This window comes from Kryptolebias marmoratus, linkage group LG13 (genome assembly GCF_001649575.2).
Source record: "Kryptolebias marmoratus isolate JLee-2015 linkage group LG13, ASM164957v2, whole genome shotgun sequence".
Classification (NCBI taxonomy): Eukaryota; Metazoa; Chordata; class Actinopteri; order Cyprinodontiformes; family Rivulidae; genus Kryptolebias; species Kryptolebias marmoratus.
Window position 1 is genome coordinate 8,772,952 of NC_051442.1, and position 18,340 is coordinate 8,791,291.

An 18,340-nucleotide genomic window follows, 5' to 3' on the forward strand; every position below is an offset into this window, starting at 1 on the left:
AATCTTCAGTGTAGATCAGAAATTAGAATTTCAGGAAAAAAAAATCCATTTCGGACAGTTTTTCTTTTTAAACAGAAACTGTTTATTCCAACATTCGTGTTTTTGACCACATCACTATGAGATGGAAAAGCAGACAATTTCATCAAATAATCTGGATACAAGGGGTGTAAATGTTATTGTCAAAAACATTTATATAATCACAGAATGCAACAAGATAAAGTGCGAACATCAAATATAAAATATATATATATTTATCGTGAAACCAATCATTTCACATTGCAACTTTAAACATTGGTTTATTTATTTTAGGTACAGTGTCAAACTCATGATTTTTGAAGGTTTAAATAGGGAACATAAAACATTTTTCTTCTATTAATACTGATTATTTATTTATTGTCAGCTTTTTATTTCCATGTTTTATGGAAAGCAATAGAAAGGGTTGAAGGAGGAGGTCCTGTCTGCTTCTCTGAGCTCACAGTAAAAACCACACTCTGCCTTCGCTTTTCATTTCTATAGAACAGTCACCTGTGTGCTTTCTGCAGCCTTGTACAAATGTAAACACATGCAAACACACACGCAAACACACACACGCACACTGTAGTTACTTTGAGAATAGTCACATTAATACTGAGCTGGTTTATCAGTGAGGTCAGTCTCATTTACAGTGGCTGAGGCAGCATCATGCTCTTTGGGCTCTTTATAGAAGAATTCAGTCTGTTCTGCTTCCTCTTTTCTTCTTCTTCCTCCTCTTCCTCTTCAGTGCCAGATTTCTTACTCTTATTGCATTCTTCTTTTACACATTCTCCTGCCACAGATTAAAATAGTTTTTTTCCTCTCGATGATTCCTGTCCATCTGTTTATGTTCAGTCTAAGTTCCCTTCTTTGACTCCCACTCCTGAAAATAATGAGACAGCACAAAGTGAAGTAAACACATCTCTCTACTCAGAAACACACACACACACAGTTCAATACTTGTCTTTGGTAAAACATCTTGTTAACTTTATTTCCACACACAACTCTTTAGTTTGTTTACATTTCTTGCATCTAGGACATTACATTTGCATTTTTAATGTCGGAGGACATTCAAAGATTCATTACATTCATATCCTTAAAACAGAAAAGTTTACACTGTGTTCTGTAGAGACTGGAGGAGAACCAAACATGCATTAAAAAGTAGTTGTTTGTGACCCGAGGTGCTGTGAAAACTCCAGACATTATGGTGTAATTAAGGTTCATCTCAGTCTACATAATGTGGTGGAGATCAGAGTACTTCACAAAGCTTAACATACTTGTACTTGATGCATTTGACCTTTCCCTTCTCATACGGAGTGAAGTTGAAATCAGAAAATCACTGTGGCTGTAAATGTATCCACTGTAGATGTACAAGACTAAACCTAATGTTTAAACATAACCAGTAACCCAGAAGAGTCATTTCTGTAAAGGAATCTAAATTTAATGTTTTATGAAAGTTTCAGACGGTTCATGCTAATCATAATGATTGTAACTAAGAAATGTCTGTGATTATGTCCACACCAGGACATTCAGTACAAACACAAATACTCCACCTTCGCTTTCTGCATGACGTTTCCCTTGGAGGAGGCGTACAGCGATGGAGGACGTTTGCGGAGCTCGGATGCCGAGTTCACAGGCACAGTCTCACTGTAAACCTTCTCAACTCTACTTCCCGCTGTCTGCACACAAAAACACATCAACACGCGAACATACAAGAAATGTCAGACGCTAACAATGTGAGAAACTGGCCTTTTCCCTATTCTGGGCTGTTTCCCCAATTAGTTTCTAAAAATCATTGCTGCAATGTTTCTAAGCAACTGGAGCAGATTACAGTGGGGTCACTGGCAGCAGAGCAACAATCCACAGCTAATAAGTTTATTTTTCTCAAAACAAAGAAGTGGAAAACATTTTAGATACTGAAACTTAGAACATGAAAGGATTGAAGAAAGAAGTCAAGCTCAATAAAATACTATTTATTAGTCAATGTCTCCAATCAAATTTCCTGAAAGCAAATATGCATGTTAAAATCCATTCATAACAATGTATGTACAATAATTGTAGTTTGGTGATGAAATTTTCACTATAATGAGAAAAAATATATAATAACAATGATATAGATTTTAGCTGCATCAGTAAATCAACTGCGTCTCTGCCCACCTTGACATTGATTTTTGTGTCAGTAGGAGGACCAAGAGCTCCTCTCGCCAGGGATTTCTTTAGGTTTTCTTTGACTTCTGTCAGTTTGAGCTCCAGCTCCACCCTCTCCTCCTCCTTCTGTCTGCACAATGTCTCCAGCTCAGCTAACCGCTTTTCCATGCCATGAGCTACAAACACACATATACATGTACGCTCACAAAAAGGAATCACTTCAAAACACGCAGTAAATCAAATCTGTGCTGAGTGTGAGATTTCTCCCTGACCTGTTTCACTCTTCATCTCCTCTTTCACCACCTTCTTCTCCCTGCGGAGGGAGATCAGTGCGTTTCTGAGCTCCTCCTTTTGCTTTTCCAGCTCCTCTTTTTGTCTCAGGTACCGCCTAGCGTCCTCCTCTGCACGTGTTTTTCCATAGCGTCCATACTGATTTACATCTGAGAGAAAACAAAGCAGCCTTTTAACTAACAGGGCAATGCTGCTGCTGCATTATGATAAGAAGTAATATCAGTCACCAGCTAAATAAACTCATGATCTTGAAGAGTAAGGCAGCTGTGGCAACATTTTCTCCCATGAAATTTTTATGCAGCAAATCCAATGAATTATGAAATGTGAGGGGAGACTCACTGGAGGCGTGTCTCTTAACGGTAGCCTGTTGTTCGGTTTTCTCAGAGTCTCTGCTAGAGAATGAGGCGTGACGTCTCACCTGACCTGCTTTGCTCTCCACGTAGTCATCCTGCAGCATTGAGAAAAATGAGCTGAACTTACAGAATTTTATTGGGTCAGTCCCATAACAAGCACTGGGGCTTATTAAAGCTAGAGTAAACAAATGATGCCGCCTTGTATTAAAAAAGGAAAGAAATTACAAAACAATTCAAGTTTGTTCAGATTCTGAAAAATCCCAGAGAGAAGAGATTATTATTAGGTTTGTAGATTAGCCAGGTGATGTCTCCTCACCTCAACACTTTCATAGACCTCATCATAAGTTCTGGAGTCTGTTGAGGCACTGCTGGAGGAAGTAGCAGTGGTGGTGGCCCACCTACCAGAAAAACAAACAGAGGGATAGTAAAAAGAAAACCTGTGCCAGTATGTCAGGAATAAACATTATAATTAGAGAAAGGAAACTCTGGGTAAGCTCAGGCACTGACAAACTGTCAGAAGTGACTCACAGGAAGGAGTGTCTGGCAGCGTGCCGTATGTCAGTGAGCGTGTCCACGTCGATGTAGTCGTAGTGCAGCTCGTCAGGGAGAGTGGCGCTGCCGGTCTCTGCAAACAAAACACCCAGCCAGCGACCAAGATCCTCTGAGGAGCTGGCCTGATGGACACAAACACAAACATGGTGACATTTTACCAACTTCATTTCCAGAAAATAAACATTTAGGTGTGTCATCCCTCTATTCATGACGACATTTAGATCCACAACAATGTGAAGAAAGACGTGAAAAACAAATCAGTCCACCTACATTAAAACTTCTTTGCCAGATAAAACTCTTCCAGATGTTTCAGAGTTTTAATATAAGGTTTGGCCTTGGCTCAGAGCAGGTTGAAAAAAAAATATGACAAAAAAAAAGCAAATAAAAATAGACATTATACCTCTAAAGCTGCCAGTTCATTCCCTCCTTGCATGATGCGAAAAGAGAAGGGGTATTTTGGTCCGAGGCCACCGGGCACCACCTCCGCCCCCTTCAGGGGCACCGCAACAACCGGAGGCCGCTGATCCCCGGGGTCCTTCTGCAGGTACAGGTTCCCACCTCGCAGCATGCACCAACGCTCCTTCCACGACCCGCTCAGACACACGCTGAGATAACCTGCAGAGGAGGTGAGACATCAAGCAGTCTCTGTGTCAGACAAGTTGAGCTTCTTATTCTGTGTAATCACTTTTAATTTAAACATAGTAAATATTTTCCACTCTGCACAATAATCGGCCTCCTTGTTTCTGACAAAGTACTTTACCCAAACTCGAGTAATGTTGGTCCTGGTTCGCATTTTGGCCACATAATTTTTTCAAACAGAGGAACATTTAGAATATGATAAAAATTTTAAATTAGGATGTTGTGGATTTTAATTTGATTTTACTTACTACATCGGATGAATTTGGAGCTGCATATCATAAAGCAATAAAAAGTTATATCTGTTAAAATCTTTCATTCATAAATTTAACTCCAAAAAGCCTTTGAGATTTATGGATAAAAGATTTGTGCATCATGTTCAATGTGTTTCTGTCAACTAAATTTCTTTATTTTTTAACATCAATGAAAATATGCAAAAATATTTTATGCAAAAAAAAAGAAATACAATCTAACAGTCGGTTACTCATGATGTAACAAGCAGCAGAATCTCTACTTGATCGGGTTGTGCTCACCACAGCGAGGGTTGTCATGGTGGCCTGAAGACGAGGGAGGCTCTCCTGGTAAAGGAGGCTTCTTTTTGGAGAAAGTGATGATCCGATTGATTTTCTTCCCTGCAGCTCGGCTCATCGACCCTGTCAGCTCTGAGAAGGTGCCGCGCTTCCCCCTGTCTGAAACCAAAGAGAACCTGGATTAAAACCTTACATGAAACTGCTCCATCATGAAGCAACTCACTGGGATCATGTTACATTAACAATACCATTTCTTTCCATCTTAAAGTTTGACATTTAGTGCAAAACATAAACTTAATAAATGCTCCTAGTTTTCCAGTGAGGGCTTGTGAGTTTCAGGAAAGAATATTTCTTTTGTAAAAGAACTTCAGCGTGTTTGGGGTTCGCAGAACTTCAGGAATAAAAAAAAACACATCAAATCAAATCGAATCTCTGAGTGTGTTTGGAAGTTCATTCTCAGTAAACCAGGTGCAGCAGCAGTCCATTCACCCTCCTTCCTATGATGTCAGTGGGAGACAATTGCAGGAAGACGACAGGAAGGATGTCATATCTGCTTGTGCTCCACTTCCTGTCTCTCCCTCTCTCTCATGTCTCTTTAGGCTCAGAGTTGAATAATAAGTAAACAACACTTACACAACAAGTGTTTGACTAACTTTCTAACTCTAAGTTGTTATTATCCTGGATGTATGCTCCTAATTTTAAAGACAAAAAAGCAACATAAACCTTTTCTGTTTCTGATCAGAATTTTAAAGCTTGTGTGTGTGTGTGTGCGCGTTCTTACAGGCTTTTTAAGACTTCAGTTCCAGACTCTAGAAATGAGGGCTTTAAAAAAAAAAAACAAAAAAAACAAAGGACAATATTTCTTCTTTCCTCTAAGAACCATCTGACTTTGTTTAAGGTCAAAACAGGGACTGTTGATGTGGCTTGGCTACTAAAATTATTGCTGATCAGTTTTAGTGAAGTTGTATTTTTGCAAGTTTTTACTAACAACAGTAGTTAGAACGGTACATACAATAATTTATTTACTTTCACTAACATAAATGTGACCAAAATACTGCAAACATTTGACAAAATATTTCAATGTCGCCAAAATTGTGCTGGCTTAATATTCAGAAAATAGAAAAGTAATGTATAAGTGATACAGTGAAAAAATTAATATGCTTGAACGCAACATGTTTAATTGCCAAATTGTAAATCTTGTCCGATGCATGCGTGAATACATGAGTAAATATTGTATTTTAGACACCAGTCTTCCTGTAAAATGTGAACTATATTCATGTAAATTTCTGCTTATTTGATTTAATTTACTTTTATTAGGTGGCACTAATTCCAAAGGAATAACTATTGGGGTAAATATTCAAACTTGTTACAGAAAAGGAGAAGTTTATCATAAGACATCCAAATATTTTTATCAAATACTGCGCTTTACCGCAAACCATGTTTTCTGTCACTTTAGCATCACAAAGGAAAGCATACTGTGAGAAGGTAGTGAATTGGGATTTAAACTGTTTATTTAAAGTGTATTGAATTATTCCAACCTACTTTGTTACCTTACTTCTCTTCTTCCATTTCTGAAAACATAACTGAAGGAGAGGTAAGAGGAACTGAATACTTCAGCAGATCTTTATCTCAGCGCTTCAGTCTCATTACATTTCTAAAAGTCTATTCAAATCTATGAAATAGCTTCACTAATTTGATCATTTTACCCTTTGAAATAAGTCAAAGATTTCAATATTAGAATAAACAATTTTAAAGAATACAAAAGGCGAGGCGCTTCCTGAATGTCTCACAAAGGAAATCACGCACAGATACAAATCCAGTGTCAAAGCTTACTCACATAAACAACTTCATCAGTGTTTGTTTTTACGTTTCCACTTACTGAGTGAGTCGGTGGTGTCCCGTCCCGGCCCATGTGTGTTGGACTGACCGTCTCCTGTTGGTCCGCTGTCCGAGTCTGAAGTCTGTCTGTCAGGCTGCAACATCTGGAGAAACACAGCATTGTTACAGAGCAAAATCATGTCAATAGAATTTAGTGAAATATATTTTATTGACTGAATTTTAAACACTTTAATGCTGATAGCAGGTTTAACTGCCAAGTCACCAAACATTCATTTGATTCAGGACATGAATCTTTTAGAAAATGAACCAACTCAGCAACCACAATAATGTCACCCACAAAAAAAAAAAAAAAAAACTCCAAAGGAACTGTTGTGTCAAGTGTGGGCTGAAAGAGGTGATGTCAGCCACATTTAAAAAACTACAGTAATACAAATAAAAACTAAACCAGACTGATTCAGTAACTCAAACAGAACAAACAGATGACTGGGCAATTCTTAAGACATAAACATGCAAAACCACAAAGACTACACTGAAGATAAACTGACTGAGGTCAAGGTAATAAGCTGAAATTAACACACAGACACACACACCTTGTCAAGCTCCAGCTTTCTTTGTATAATAGGAGAAGTGGATCCATTCAGTCCTTCTGTGTTGTTACACTGACTGCCAACATCATGGACCACCTAAACCCAGAAAAAAAAAACTTAACTTCCAGACACTGGTGTTCTCCCCTCAGTCCTGTTGGACTGATTATTATTTTGCTTTTGTTTGACTTTAACACAAAGTTGCTTGACACAGCGGATAAATGTACCTTGAGCCATCGCTGGGCCTGCTCTTTGCTCTGAACTGCCAGGACAAGAGCTTCGCCTCCAGGTAAGGAGAAGCGGAGCTCATGCCTTTTTTTCCGACCTTCCTTTGGGACATAGATGACGTTGCAAAGATTCAGCGGGAGTTCTGTGTTGGGAGAAGTCTCCTTGATGCTCTTAAAACACTACCATTGAAACACAGAAAGACATTTAGGCATGATTAGAGAGAATTAAAACATCAGAGTCTCTATTTGCTCCAAAAGCGTTGGAAATAAATTTGATACTGTACATTTAAGTGTTTAACTAAACACAATTCATGTCCTGTTTCTTCTTACCTGGAGCTTACTGTCTCTAACAACTACAAGCTGCTTTGTCCATTGGCCGAAGCGTTTCTTTCGCAGCAGGAAGGCACAGATTCGGCAATCTCTGACTGGTTCATCTGGACTTCCCTCAGCCTTCCACCTCTGAGACGTGTCCCGTGCCTTGGCCTCCTCATCTTCTTCTTCATATGACTCGTAGGAGCTGCTCAGTGCGTCCGAGTCATTGTCTGCACATCAAATGACTGATTTTCAAAAAATGCTACTGACCAAAACAACATGTCTCAGTTTATAGTAACACAAATGAACTGATGTCATGAATGAAGCAGGACTCACTGGAGGTTTTAGAGGGACCGTCGATCCTGGTGGTGGGGTAATTATTGTCAGCATCTTCATAGTACGCATCTTCGACAGAGTTTGTGGAAGCTAAAGATTTTTGAAAGAGAAGACTTCAAGCTCACAATGTGTTTGGTCAAAAATAATCAGATTTTAAGAGTTTTTAAAGCTGACCATTCATACTGGTGGTAAAATACTGTGGAGAGGATCCAGGATCGAGAGGAACAGCCTCTTCGTAGTAATCATCAGGAAGTGGGGTGGCTGGCAGAGGCGGTGGCGTGTCAGTCGGTGTCTGAAGAAGCAAAGTAAAAGTTAAACAAGAATTCTTGGCAGAAGCTCAAGGAAAACAAAAAGATGCAGCTGACTTACAGATTTAATAATATGTGTCCTCTCCTCTTTGTGCTCTTTCTGTTCCAGTGGAGACGCACTGAGCATGTGCAAATTACAGTCTGGTGAAACAACAAAAGGTTTTCTCATTTTAAAGATCTTATAGCAAGATGACTAGATATTAGACAACCAATGTTATGAAGTGTTTTGTGGGACATCTACTAACCAAATTCCTCAAACAGGGACTCTACAAAGCTAGTGCCGTTTCCATAGAGACAGCTGTTCATGTAGACATCTGATCCATTAACTGTAGGGGGAAAAGAACGAGTTAGGAGTCAGGGTTATGATAGAGGCACAATTAAACTTAAATAAAGACTCGGATCACATAAAACAAAGTAAGCATGTGATTTTTTGCGCTACAAAAAGAAGATGATTGCAGATGTAAAAAGTGTGTGAAAATCTGCAACCCAGACTGCCATAGTGAGAATGTTCAGGACAGGCTGGGCCCATTACTACACTTGTCAGCCATCAAGATATTTTGCCGGTCCCCTTTCTTTGACCTTGTCCTATTATCCTCTTTTAACTTTGCATTTCATTATCCTCTTACATGAATCCTTTTATCCTCCCTCTCTTCCTGCACTCGTCCAGATAAACAAGCATCAGATTTAAAGACCTTGGAGATATTTAATGCTGCAAATGTGGTGATTTGTTGTGTGTTTACAATAAGAGTTACAGTACTGCTGTGATGAGGATTTACAGCCTGGCTGGCTCCAGACAAATAAATCCAACCGTTTGCTCAAACACATTGAGAAATGTGACACAACTCTAAACTGATCAGAGACTTTAAACACAATACTCAACTATAATTTACCTAAACTGCTGAAAACATCAGCTTGAATTAACACAAAGAAAAAGAGGGCAGCTAAAAAACTGCAAGCACACTCAGCAAAGTTACAAAGCATAAGAACTAATTTTAACAGTTTCATCGCATTAATACTCCAATATTTCTCCATGTGATAAAATCTGGAACAAAATCTGCTCCATAAAATTCATTGCTTGAAATTTATTCATGACAGAAAATCCATATTTAGACTTAGTGGAATAAAAAAATGAAAAAAAGAAAACAAAGAAGGAGCTCAATAAATTTCTGTGCAGTGCATTTGACAAGGACATTTGCTAATTATCTGTGTAAATAATAATAGAAGATAAGTTGTGGCAAATCTACTGATTGTTTTTGTTTTGTTGCCCTCAAAACCAAAGCCCATTAATTTGACAAAGGTTGTAAAATTAAAAACTGTCTATGAGACATTTATTATCATCATTATAACTGTTTTTTTTAAATTAATAATATTTTTGCAGGACTTAGGATTCAGGCAATGACAGAGAAATGAAAATGAAACTTTGTAATATGCAGTAAAACTATGTGAAACCAACAAATTAGATAATCCTTAAAAATAAAAATAAAAATGCTTTGCTGGAGCAATGCTGAAAGTGATGTGAAATTAAAAAGATTAAATATTAGCAAAAAATACAAAGCACATGTACTAAAAAGAAAACTTATGAAAATTGCAAGAACTAGAAGTAGTCTGAGAACGCTAACCTCCGCACAGATCATAGGGTTATTAAAAAAAAAAAATTGTAGGAGATGATGGTCTTCAGCATGATCATAGGGATCATGCTGCACCACCTAAATTTAATGATAATTTATTCTGTGTGACAACTTGAACATTTTCTAAAAAAGATTTCCTCAAATTCCATTCATCACTTTTTGAATAATCTTGTGAACAGACATTCAAACAAAGCTACTGAAAACATACACCTCCTTGGCGGAGGTCAATAAATAGGAAAACTTCAATGTATCATATGAACCTTTGTCTTGAAAAGACCGAGAACCACAACCATGCAGAAATATACGTTAAGTGTAGTTTATGTGCATGGACTGTTATTCTGCACAATATAATCGCAAATTTATCATCACTGCAATATCAGCGAGTGCAGTTTGATTTCACAAAGAACTGCCATCCATTATAGGCCATTATATACGGTTACGTTCTGCAGGCTATTAATACATGTGGTCAATCCAACAGACTCGCCCACTTTGATGCCCACATCTGGTTTAGATGATAATGATGACAGAAGAAAAAAATGAGGTGTGAATAAAATGTGGGTTTATCACAACTGATACTGTCGTCGGAATATTAAACAATACCACAAATCCCAAGTTTCTCTAATACCCTGCAGCCCTAGTGTACCCTCAGTCTGATGCTTCATAGAGTACCTGATTGCTGTAGTGAATCCAGGATGTTGCGTACAGAAGCCATCTTGTCAGCAGTGTCAGGACTGACCGTCTCATGGTCCAACATCTTCAGCAGTGAGTTGAGCTCATTTAAAAGTCGCTCCATTACCACTGGAAAACAAGAAAGTGGGGTTTTCATTATTTGGGATCGCAACAAGATGTTCTCAAAACTATTGTTTTTACAATGAATCATGTTCAGACCATAATAAAGCTGCCTATACTGCCATCTTTTGCCATACTGTAGTTAAAATGCCTATGTTGTTATACAGGGTGCATTATATATCAGTTTGACACATGTATGCAAGGCCACACAAGCAAAGAACAGATGGCACTGAACTGAGCTGCAACTGCTGCAACAGCTCACATAATCACACACTCGTACAGAAAAAGGCATGAAATGTTTTTTTTGCTTTCTTTGAAAAGTTTTTATGTTTAATTCCAACATCCTGTGTGAGTCTCTCTGCGTTTGTAAATGTATGTATCTGTTTGTGTGTTCTGTTGCCCTTGACATTGTTCTAAATGGCCTGACAAACACTCACACATCCTGCCTGTTCGGAGACGACAAAGAGAGGAGGAGGGAAGAGAGTTGGAGAGAAAAGAAGGTAGGTGGAGAGGTCAGGACGCTTCCTTCCCTAAAGGAAACAGAGGCAGAGAAACAAGAAAACTTACAGCTATAACTGGAGTTAGCTGTCCACAGCCAGCTACAAATGGATACAAATTGTTATCAGATTGTATGCAAGGTTTTGGGTTTATTTGATTATTTATGGGGAGCTTAAAAAGCAAATCTTTGACATGAGTAAGAAAATTAGGAAACGTTTGTTTTTAATATAAGTACCTTTTGATAAAATACAAATATAGTACTGTTTGTTGCACTAAAGATGTGGGTTAAAATCTTTAAATTGTGAAATAGTTTTTTGTCACTTTGGGTTTCAGTGAAAAGTTTTATTGCCCGATGATGATATGCTCCTAAACTTTCTTGTTAGAGGACTTTTGCTCTTTCTTCCTGCAAAAGGACTCCCACATGCACTGCTCTGTGGAGGTATATCCTCTGATCACCAATTCTATTCAGGTCTGTGAACCACTCATGGGAAAAATCTTCAGTTTACATTTCTTAACACAGTTATTACCCAGTTTTGAGGTGTTTTAAAAGACAATTGTTTACTACAGTAGCTGTCATTTTAAAATGTATTTATTTATTTACAGATAGAACAACATTTGGAGAGTTTACAGGTATTAAAATTAATTAGTTTTTAGTGTTGCCGGCCACAAGTTTTTTTTAAATTATTTTTGCAAACCTCTGATGCTAAAGGTTGTGTTGACAATGATTAAAAAAGGCTTCTGAAAGTCTGTAGGTCATTTGTGTGCAGGTATTGTTGGACACCACACACCCCCTCCCAAAATCTGCTAAATGTTTCTTTGGAAGTCAAACTATGAGTTTCATTTTCCTTTCTGTAAATCCTAGAAGAAGCCGTTTTCTTGGAAACCTTTTTTCGTCTTCCAGATCTTAACTTGACCTCCAGTGTTCTTGTTAAGCATCTTTTTTGTAGTTACAGTATAAACTGAGGAAATGTTTTGCTTTCTTTTCATAATCTTCATTTTTAGCCATATTTTTTCCAACTTGAGATGTTTTGCATCAGCATGTCTGAGGAATATTTATAGAAAAAAAAATCATTTAAATCACTGTGACTGTTCTAAACTGACACTGCTCCCCGAACAAGATAATTAAGCCTTCTTTGAGAAAACTGCAACAATTTTATTTTCTTTCCCACAAAGTGAAGGCAGAGAGAGTGAGAGAAAAGCCCTCACTCTCCCACAAACCTCTTCCACCTCCTTCACTCTAACAATACTCCATTGTCTCCATAAGAGCCAAAATTAGATCACCACAAAGCTCTGCAGGACCAGAGCAAACAATTGCATTGTCAAAGTCAGAAAGTCTAACAAAAAAACAAAACAGGAACTAACACACAGGCACACACAGTGTAAGAGGGGTGTGGTGCAACACAGCTGCGTTGTCTCGATCCATGGGCATTCAGGGTTACAGGATATATCTCCAGCAGCTGTGTGAAAGTGTGTGTGCAGTTGTGGTTTCCTGTCCAAGTTGTCGACAGAAGAGTCTTCCCACTCCTTCCTAATCTTGAATCTCTAATTCATCTCACTTCAATCCTCCTCTCATCTTCTTTTTTCCTCTCACTTTCCTGCTGTTTCTCAGTCCATCTCTTGAAAAAACTCTCCATCCGTCTCTTATTCAGTTTTCTCCTAAATAACTAATTAAGACTTTTCCCTGCTGAAAGGTATTTATATTATAGACTTGTTACATTTTACATGAGAACTCTCAATAAAAACAAACATAAAACGGTCCAGTTTTATCTGTCAAGGCATAAAGAAAGCCACACCATGGAGGAGTCTGTCTATTTTTTGTTTCCATGCAGTCAAGGCCATTTCTCTCAGGGGACCAAGTTTCAGAGGCTGAGAATCAGCTGTTCTGGAGGCTTGTGGCTGGTCTCACCCACAGAGGGATCTTTGTTACCCCCCATTCCACAGACACACACACCCACACAAACACACGCATACCATAATATTCCCCCTGTGTGAGCTTCTCACTGACTGGTCATTTACTTCAGTAAGAGAGCAGACACTTCACATTAATCTGTCTTTTACTGGCTAATCAAACAAACACACAGTCACAGGAGTGGTAATGAGAATGCATTTGTGTGTGTTTTCAGACTTCCTGACGGAGGCCAGTCATGAGACCTGGATCATGCGACTATCATTTGAACTGATTTAGTGTGTTTGGTTATGGCTCAGAAGCAAACAACTGCTGCTGTTTATCTCACCACGTAAGGGCAGAGAAAAGACAACGTCTGTCCTCCTAACCATAGGCTCTCATTCCCACACATTACATGTCTTACCCATCAATCAACAAAAATCCAAGGCTAACCTTCCTGACTTTTCTCTCCTGCCTAAACAATAATTAAAAAAAGTCTGAAAATAATTGCTTGATGATGTTTATGAATTCCCCTTCCTGTCTCCCCCACACTGCTTTAAGAGGTCCCTCAAGATCCAATGCTCTTTCCTCCACTCCTTCCTTTTCCCTGTCCTCCCCCCCCCCTCTGAGATCCTTCCTTTTAAATCCTTTCCCTCTTCTGACTCCTGCCTCTCCTCCAGACACCCATCTTCTTCAGAGGGAGGTCAGAGTTCGAGGCTTGGCGGCCCGGCAGCTCTCTCAACAGACAAAAGTCTGTTTCAGAGGTCCAGCATTCAGTAATTCATATTTTCTTGACAACGATGCATGGTGTGACTGCTCGCCTGGGGGTTAGCATTCAGTTAAGACACTTTAAAAGTCCACAGCTAAGCTGTAAAAAGAAACAGCTGTGGGAAAACAGTGGAGGAATTCTCTGATTTTATTCCACATTCTTTCAGTATCTTATCACTTTCTGAAGATAATAAATGGTGAAGGGTCCTAAGAAACAAACAGGGACACTGACACAGATGGTGCAGCACAGGCAGCATGAGTTTAATTTCAACCCCAGACTGTTACTGAAATGTGATCTCATCAAATAAGAAACAACACATGGAATAAAAAAATAGTAACTTCTGCATGTTTCCACTCATGTGTGTCCTTTGAGATAAGCTATTATCCATCCATACATCCATTATCTGGTAAAGTGCCTGTGCAGAACATGGGCCACTTGGACTCAATGTCCCCTGACTCAGCTGGGATGCAGTTGGAGCAATGACGGAGGTGTGAGTTGGAGATCTTTCCGATGGGTTCTTCTGCCAGGCATTCCCAGCAAACCCTCACCACGAGTTTGGGTCTACCGGGTCTGTCTGGCATTTTCCCCCGCCATCTGATCCAACTCACCACCAGGTGGTGATCAGTTAAGATCACAGAATTCCAATAACAGAAAACCACTCGGGCTTGGCGCACAGGCACAAACAATAGTCACTATGGCCCTCCATCTTCAGCTGCTGCCCATAGCCCTATACACCAAACCAGTATGGTTCCTCCTGCAAGTGGTGGACCCACAGGAAGGCAAACTCATGAAACTCCTTCAGGCTGAGCCCGACTGGGCCCCATGGGTAAAGACTCGATCACCTGGCGCTCACAGACAAGCCCCTCCCACAGGCCTGGCTCCAGGGTGAGGCCCTAGTAACCCACATCTGGGTGATAGACAACAAGTTTCTTGCTGTCTTTTGTCCATACAAGTGTTTTTGAACAGCTCTGTCTGGGCTGTCACCTTGGGAGACCCTTCTGGGGGCAGTTGTCCCCGACAGCATAGCTCCCAGGATCCTTCAGGCTCACAAACTCCTCCACCACAATAGGGTAGGGATTCATGGAGGAGATAAGCTATTAGCTGGTTCTAATTCTAATTCTTTGCATGAAAAGCACAAAAGCAAGTTATGCAAGTCAAATGCAAGCAAATGAAAAAAAGAACAAATTAACATGACGACAGAAACACAATGGGCATTACAACCTTTGAACAATCAATATTTCCGCTACAGAGGTTTGGTAACAGACCTGTGTGAAATTTTAAGTCAAATGATTCCCTTCCCCCCAAATCTTCATATTCAATTCTCCGAATTAAATACTTTTGTTTCTCTGAAACCTGAACAAATCATTTGGTTATGTACAAGCTGTTTGACTGTGTGCTTATGTCTTCTTAATCCAATTACAGGTCTTAGTATTGTGTATGTTCACTCATTTTCATACCATCATTGCCTACAAACCTTTGAATACGACAGATCCCAGAACAAATGCCACAGTAAAAACAAAAAGGGGAATTTATGGTTTTAAAAAGATCTAATGCTAGGTGTAATGTGGTGTGACAAGCGCAACTTGTCAGCTTCATTTAAATTTACAAAAATAAGCTGCACCAAAGTGCTAAAAAGCAAAATTTTACCAGAATTAAGAGCAATATAATAAAACAGTTAACCACTAAGAATGAAGTCAGTAAGAATAAACAAACATATGTAGTAAAAGAAATCTCATAAAAACAACACAATTAGCTGTCACACACAGTTAACACACAAAAGCTGCCGACAAGCACATTTCAGGATAAATAGCAGAGAGCAGAGGTGGGTCCGTTTAAAAGAGCCCTAAAAATGTCTAAGCTATGAGCAGTTCTTGTAGGGAGAGGTACACTATTCCACAAATTAGGGGCAGAAACAGCAAAGACGTGGTCTTCTCTACATTTCTGCATGACTCATGACATGTGAGCAATGACTCGATGCTGAGTGCATCCACGGCAAGGGATTTGGGATAAAGCAGCAACATTATGATGACATCACTGACATGATTTTTCTTCTTTATAGTAAATTTTGTCTAAACTTTTTGAGATAGCTTCTGTGCTAAAAGAGATAGGATAGGGGGGAAAAAACAAAACAAGACATCATTTGAACACATCTCTGTTTCAGTAGCTTTGATGTGCACCTTTGTGCTGAAGTTTAAACCTTCTCAAATTTCTGTTACATTTCCTTCAAAAGAGCCAGACATTCTTGTAGTCTTTTGAAGTGGTCTTGATACATAGTTCCTTTGGCTTTCTGAGGCCGTTTTGAAGGTTGTCTTTGGATTTACGCTGCCTGGGCTGCTTGTTGACTCATTTTCTTGTTCTGACCGTGACAACACATTGTGTAGTGTGTATGATTTTAAAAGAATGAGGAAAATTATAAGTAAGTGCCAGCAGACAGAAAAAGTGACACGTAATTAAAAAACAAAACACTACAGCAGATGAGCAGCATCTGAAAGTCGAGATCTGACACTAGACCTAAGAGATTCATCATCCTATCCAAGGCGTGACAGGTTTTCAGCTCCGAGGGAACCATCTTGTTGGTGCAAAAATCCTATTTCATGCTTGTTTAGCTGTGTTGTTTTTGGCATTTTAGATTGAACAAAACGGTGTCATGACAGGCTGCCAGGAGAGCCTAAAGGTTCAACGCAAATTATTGTTTTTGTCAAGTTTTCAGTTATGTGTCTGCACAACACAGGCTCATTTCTTGACTTTTGACTGTAAAAATGACTGATTTATCGTTATTGTTGTATTTTTAAAAGTTAGTGGGCTGTGCTGCTGTCTTGAATTGTGTTGACTTCAGAGGTTATTCAGCTGGATCTGTACATCCTGCTGATTAACCATTAATCAGCTGATTAATCCACTTTCTGCAGGTTAAAATTCGTCCTGTGGTTCATTAGAGATTTGGGAAAAAAGACAGACACACGAGTAAAAATACTCAATCAATACTTTTACAGTACTGCATATTTCTACCATAAAACCATCAGTTTTTACCTGACTTAACTAATTAATAATCAGCAATAACCAAACGACAAAAACCCGAAACACGTTTATTTCACCTACTGTTTTGTGGATCCTGACTTCTCATTATCGCACTTTAGAGAGCCACCTGTGAGCCACCCTTTTAATTAGACCTCATCATCTTCACCTGCGTGAACTCGCGCGCGATGACGCAGCTTCCCGTTGAACCGTCCTCGCGCAGCCAGAAGCGCGCTTCAAACAGAGCGGCCATTCAGCGGCTGCAGCTTCCAACGCGACACTCATCTGTTGGCATCTGGTTGCATCACTCTACCTGAGGATGCCTCCTCCATCCTCTCTCACACAGTTTAATAGAGTGAACCAACCGGCGCGTGGCTGCATGACATCACTCCAACAGGAGCTGCGCGCGTGCAGCTCTCATCATTGTTCGTCCTTTTACGTTAGTTTATTTAACTTTATTAAGCCTCTAATTATCAATATGGCTCACATTCTCTCTCTGCGTATTTGTTATATATATGTTTGCTGTGTAGTGTTTTATTGCGCAAGACGAAATGATTCTGCTTTTATTTTAAAATTGCACTAATTTAGTCCTCTTTCCAAAGACTTTTCAGGCTCAAAGTTACGGTTTCGCTTGCTTAATGTGATAAAGAGAGGCTGTAACTCACCACTCTGGCGTTTGGCGTCCATGTCGCCTGATATTTCCAAGCTTGTTTCCAGTTATACTCCCTTTGTCATGTTGTTTAGAGTAATTACAAACATGCGAGACGTGTTGTCGGCGCAAACAGCGGCTCTCTGTGACTCGGGTGGCTGGGGCCGCTCCGGTTTACAGTCTGTCCTCCGCTCCGTCCGTCACCCGGGACTCCGCTGGGTCCTAGCGCCCGCGCTATTCGGACACACGCGTCCCGTTTATTCAGCTCTGATCCTATTTGAGGAGCCGTAATCCCTGAAAACTAACAAAATAATCTGCTAATTGGCCTTATGTAACAGCCAGAGTTACAATAACATTTTCTTTTAACTCTGCCTCTTACATTTTATTGTGTCATAGAGTTTAATTCCACAAAACATTTTCTTTCACATAATGGAAAGTGATCATTTCCATGCAAAACGTGTTGCATTTACAGTTTAAAATACTTACGCTTCTGCCCACTAAAACAGAATTGTGCTAAATACATAACTAGAAGCACTCAGAGAGGGAAACCTCCACCAAGGCCACAGCATGATTTAAAAAAAAAGTGCAATCCAGTTCATAATCTGGATCAGCACCAAAATTAAATCCATTGTTTTTTGGGACAACCCCAACACTTCCTGAAAATTTTATCAGAATTTCTTCATTAGTTTTTACCTGATCTTTGCTAACAGACAGACAAACAAACTGATGGACACAACCAAAAGCATAACTTCCTCAGTGGAGGAAACAAAAGGGTCACATGTAGGAGCAGAGACAAGTTTTTTAATAAAGGGGTTACTTGTGGCCTTGACCTTTGGCCCCATGAATGTTGAAATCAGCAGACATCATCTTTGACCTAAGAGGTGTCCAGATGTGGAGTTTAACATTCCTGTTATCCAGCTCAGAGTTAGAGCACGGGCTGATCTGTGACCACTAATCCAAATAACTAACCCTCAATCCACTA

The 18,340-nt window shown here is 39.4% G+C and overlaps 1 protein-coding gene across 2 annotated transcripts; it reads right to left on the reverse strand.

The window, feature by feature from the left end:
• Positions 1 to 58: 58 nt before the first annotated feature.
• LOC108238959 (actin filament-associated protein 1-like 1) lies at positions 59 to 17,523 on the reverse strand. 2 transcript variants are annotated; one of them, XM_017421352.3, is made up of 19 exons: positions 17,375 to 17,523; positions 10,426 to 10,554; positions 8,374 to 8,454; positions 8,190 to 8,269; positions 7,995 to 8,112; positions 7,821 to 7,910; positions 7,503 to 7,714; positions 7,173 to 7,352; positions 6,952 to 7,044; positions 6,402 to 6,504; positions 4,526 to 4,681; positions 3,757 to 3,971; positions 3,333 to 3,478; positions 3,121 to 3,202; positions 2,791 to 2,899; positions 2,433 to 2,600; positions 2,170 to 2,336; positions 1,566 to 1,691; positions 59 to 895 (listed from the first exon to the last, which is right to left on the reverse strand). In XM_017421352.3, exons 1-19 carry the CDS (start codon positions 17,394 to 17,396, stop codon positions 869 to 871), a joined length of 2,304 nt encoding a protein of 767 aa, XP_017276841.1. In that variant the 5' UTR covers positions 17,397 to 17,523; the 3' UTR covers positions 59 to 868. The 2 variants fall into 2 exon arrangements, with proteins under 2 accessions (XP_017276841.1, XP_017276839.1); XM_017421350.3 differs by lacking the exon at positions 17,375 to 17,523 and adding an exon at positions 16,794 to 16,944.
• Between the last annotated feature and the right edge of the window lie 817 nt (positions 17,524 to 18,340).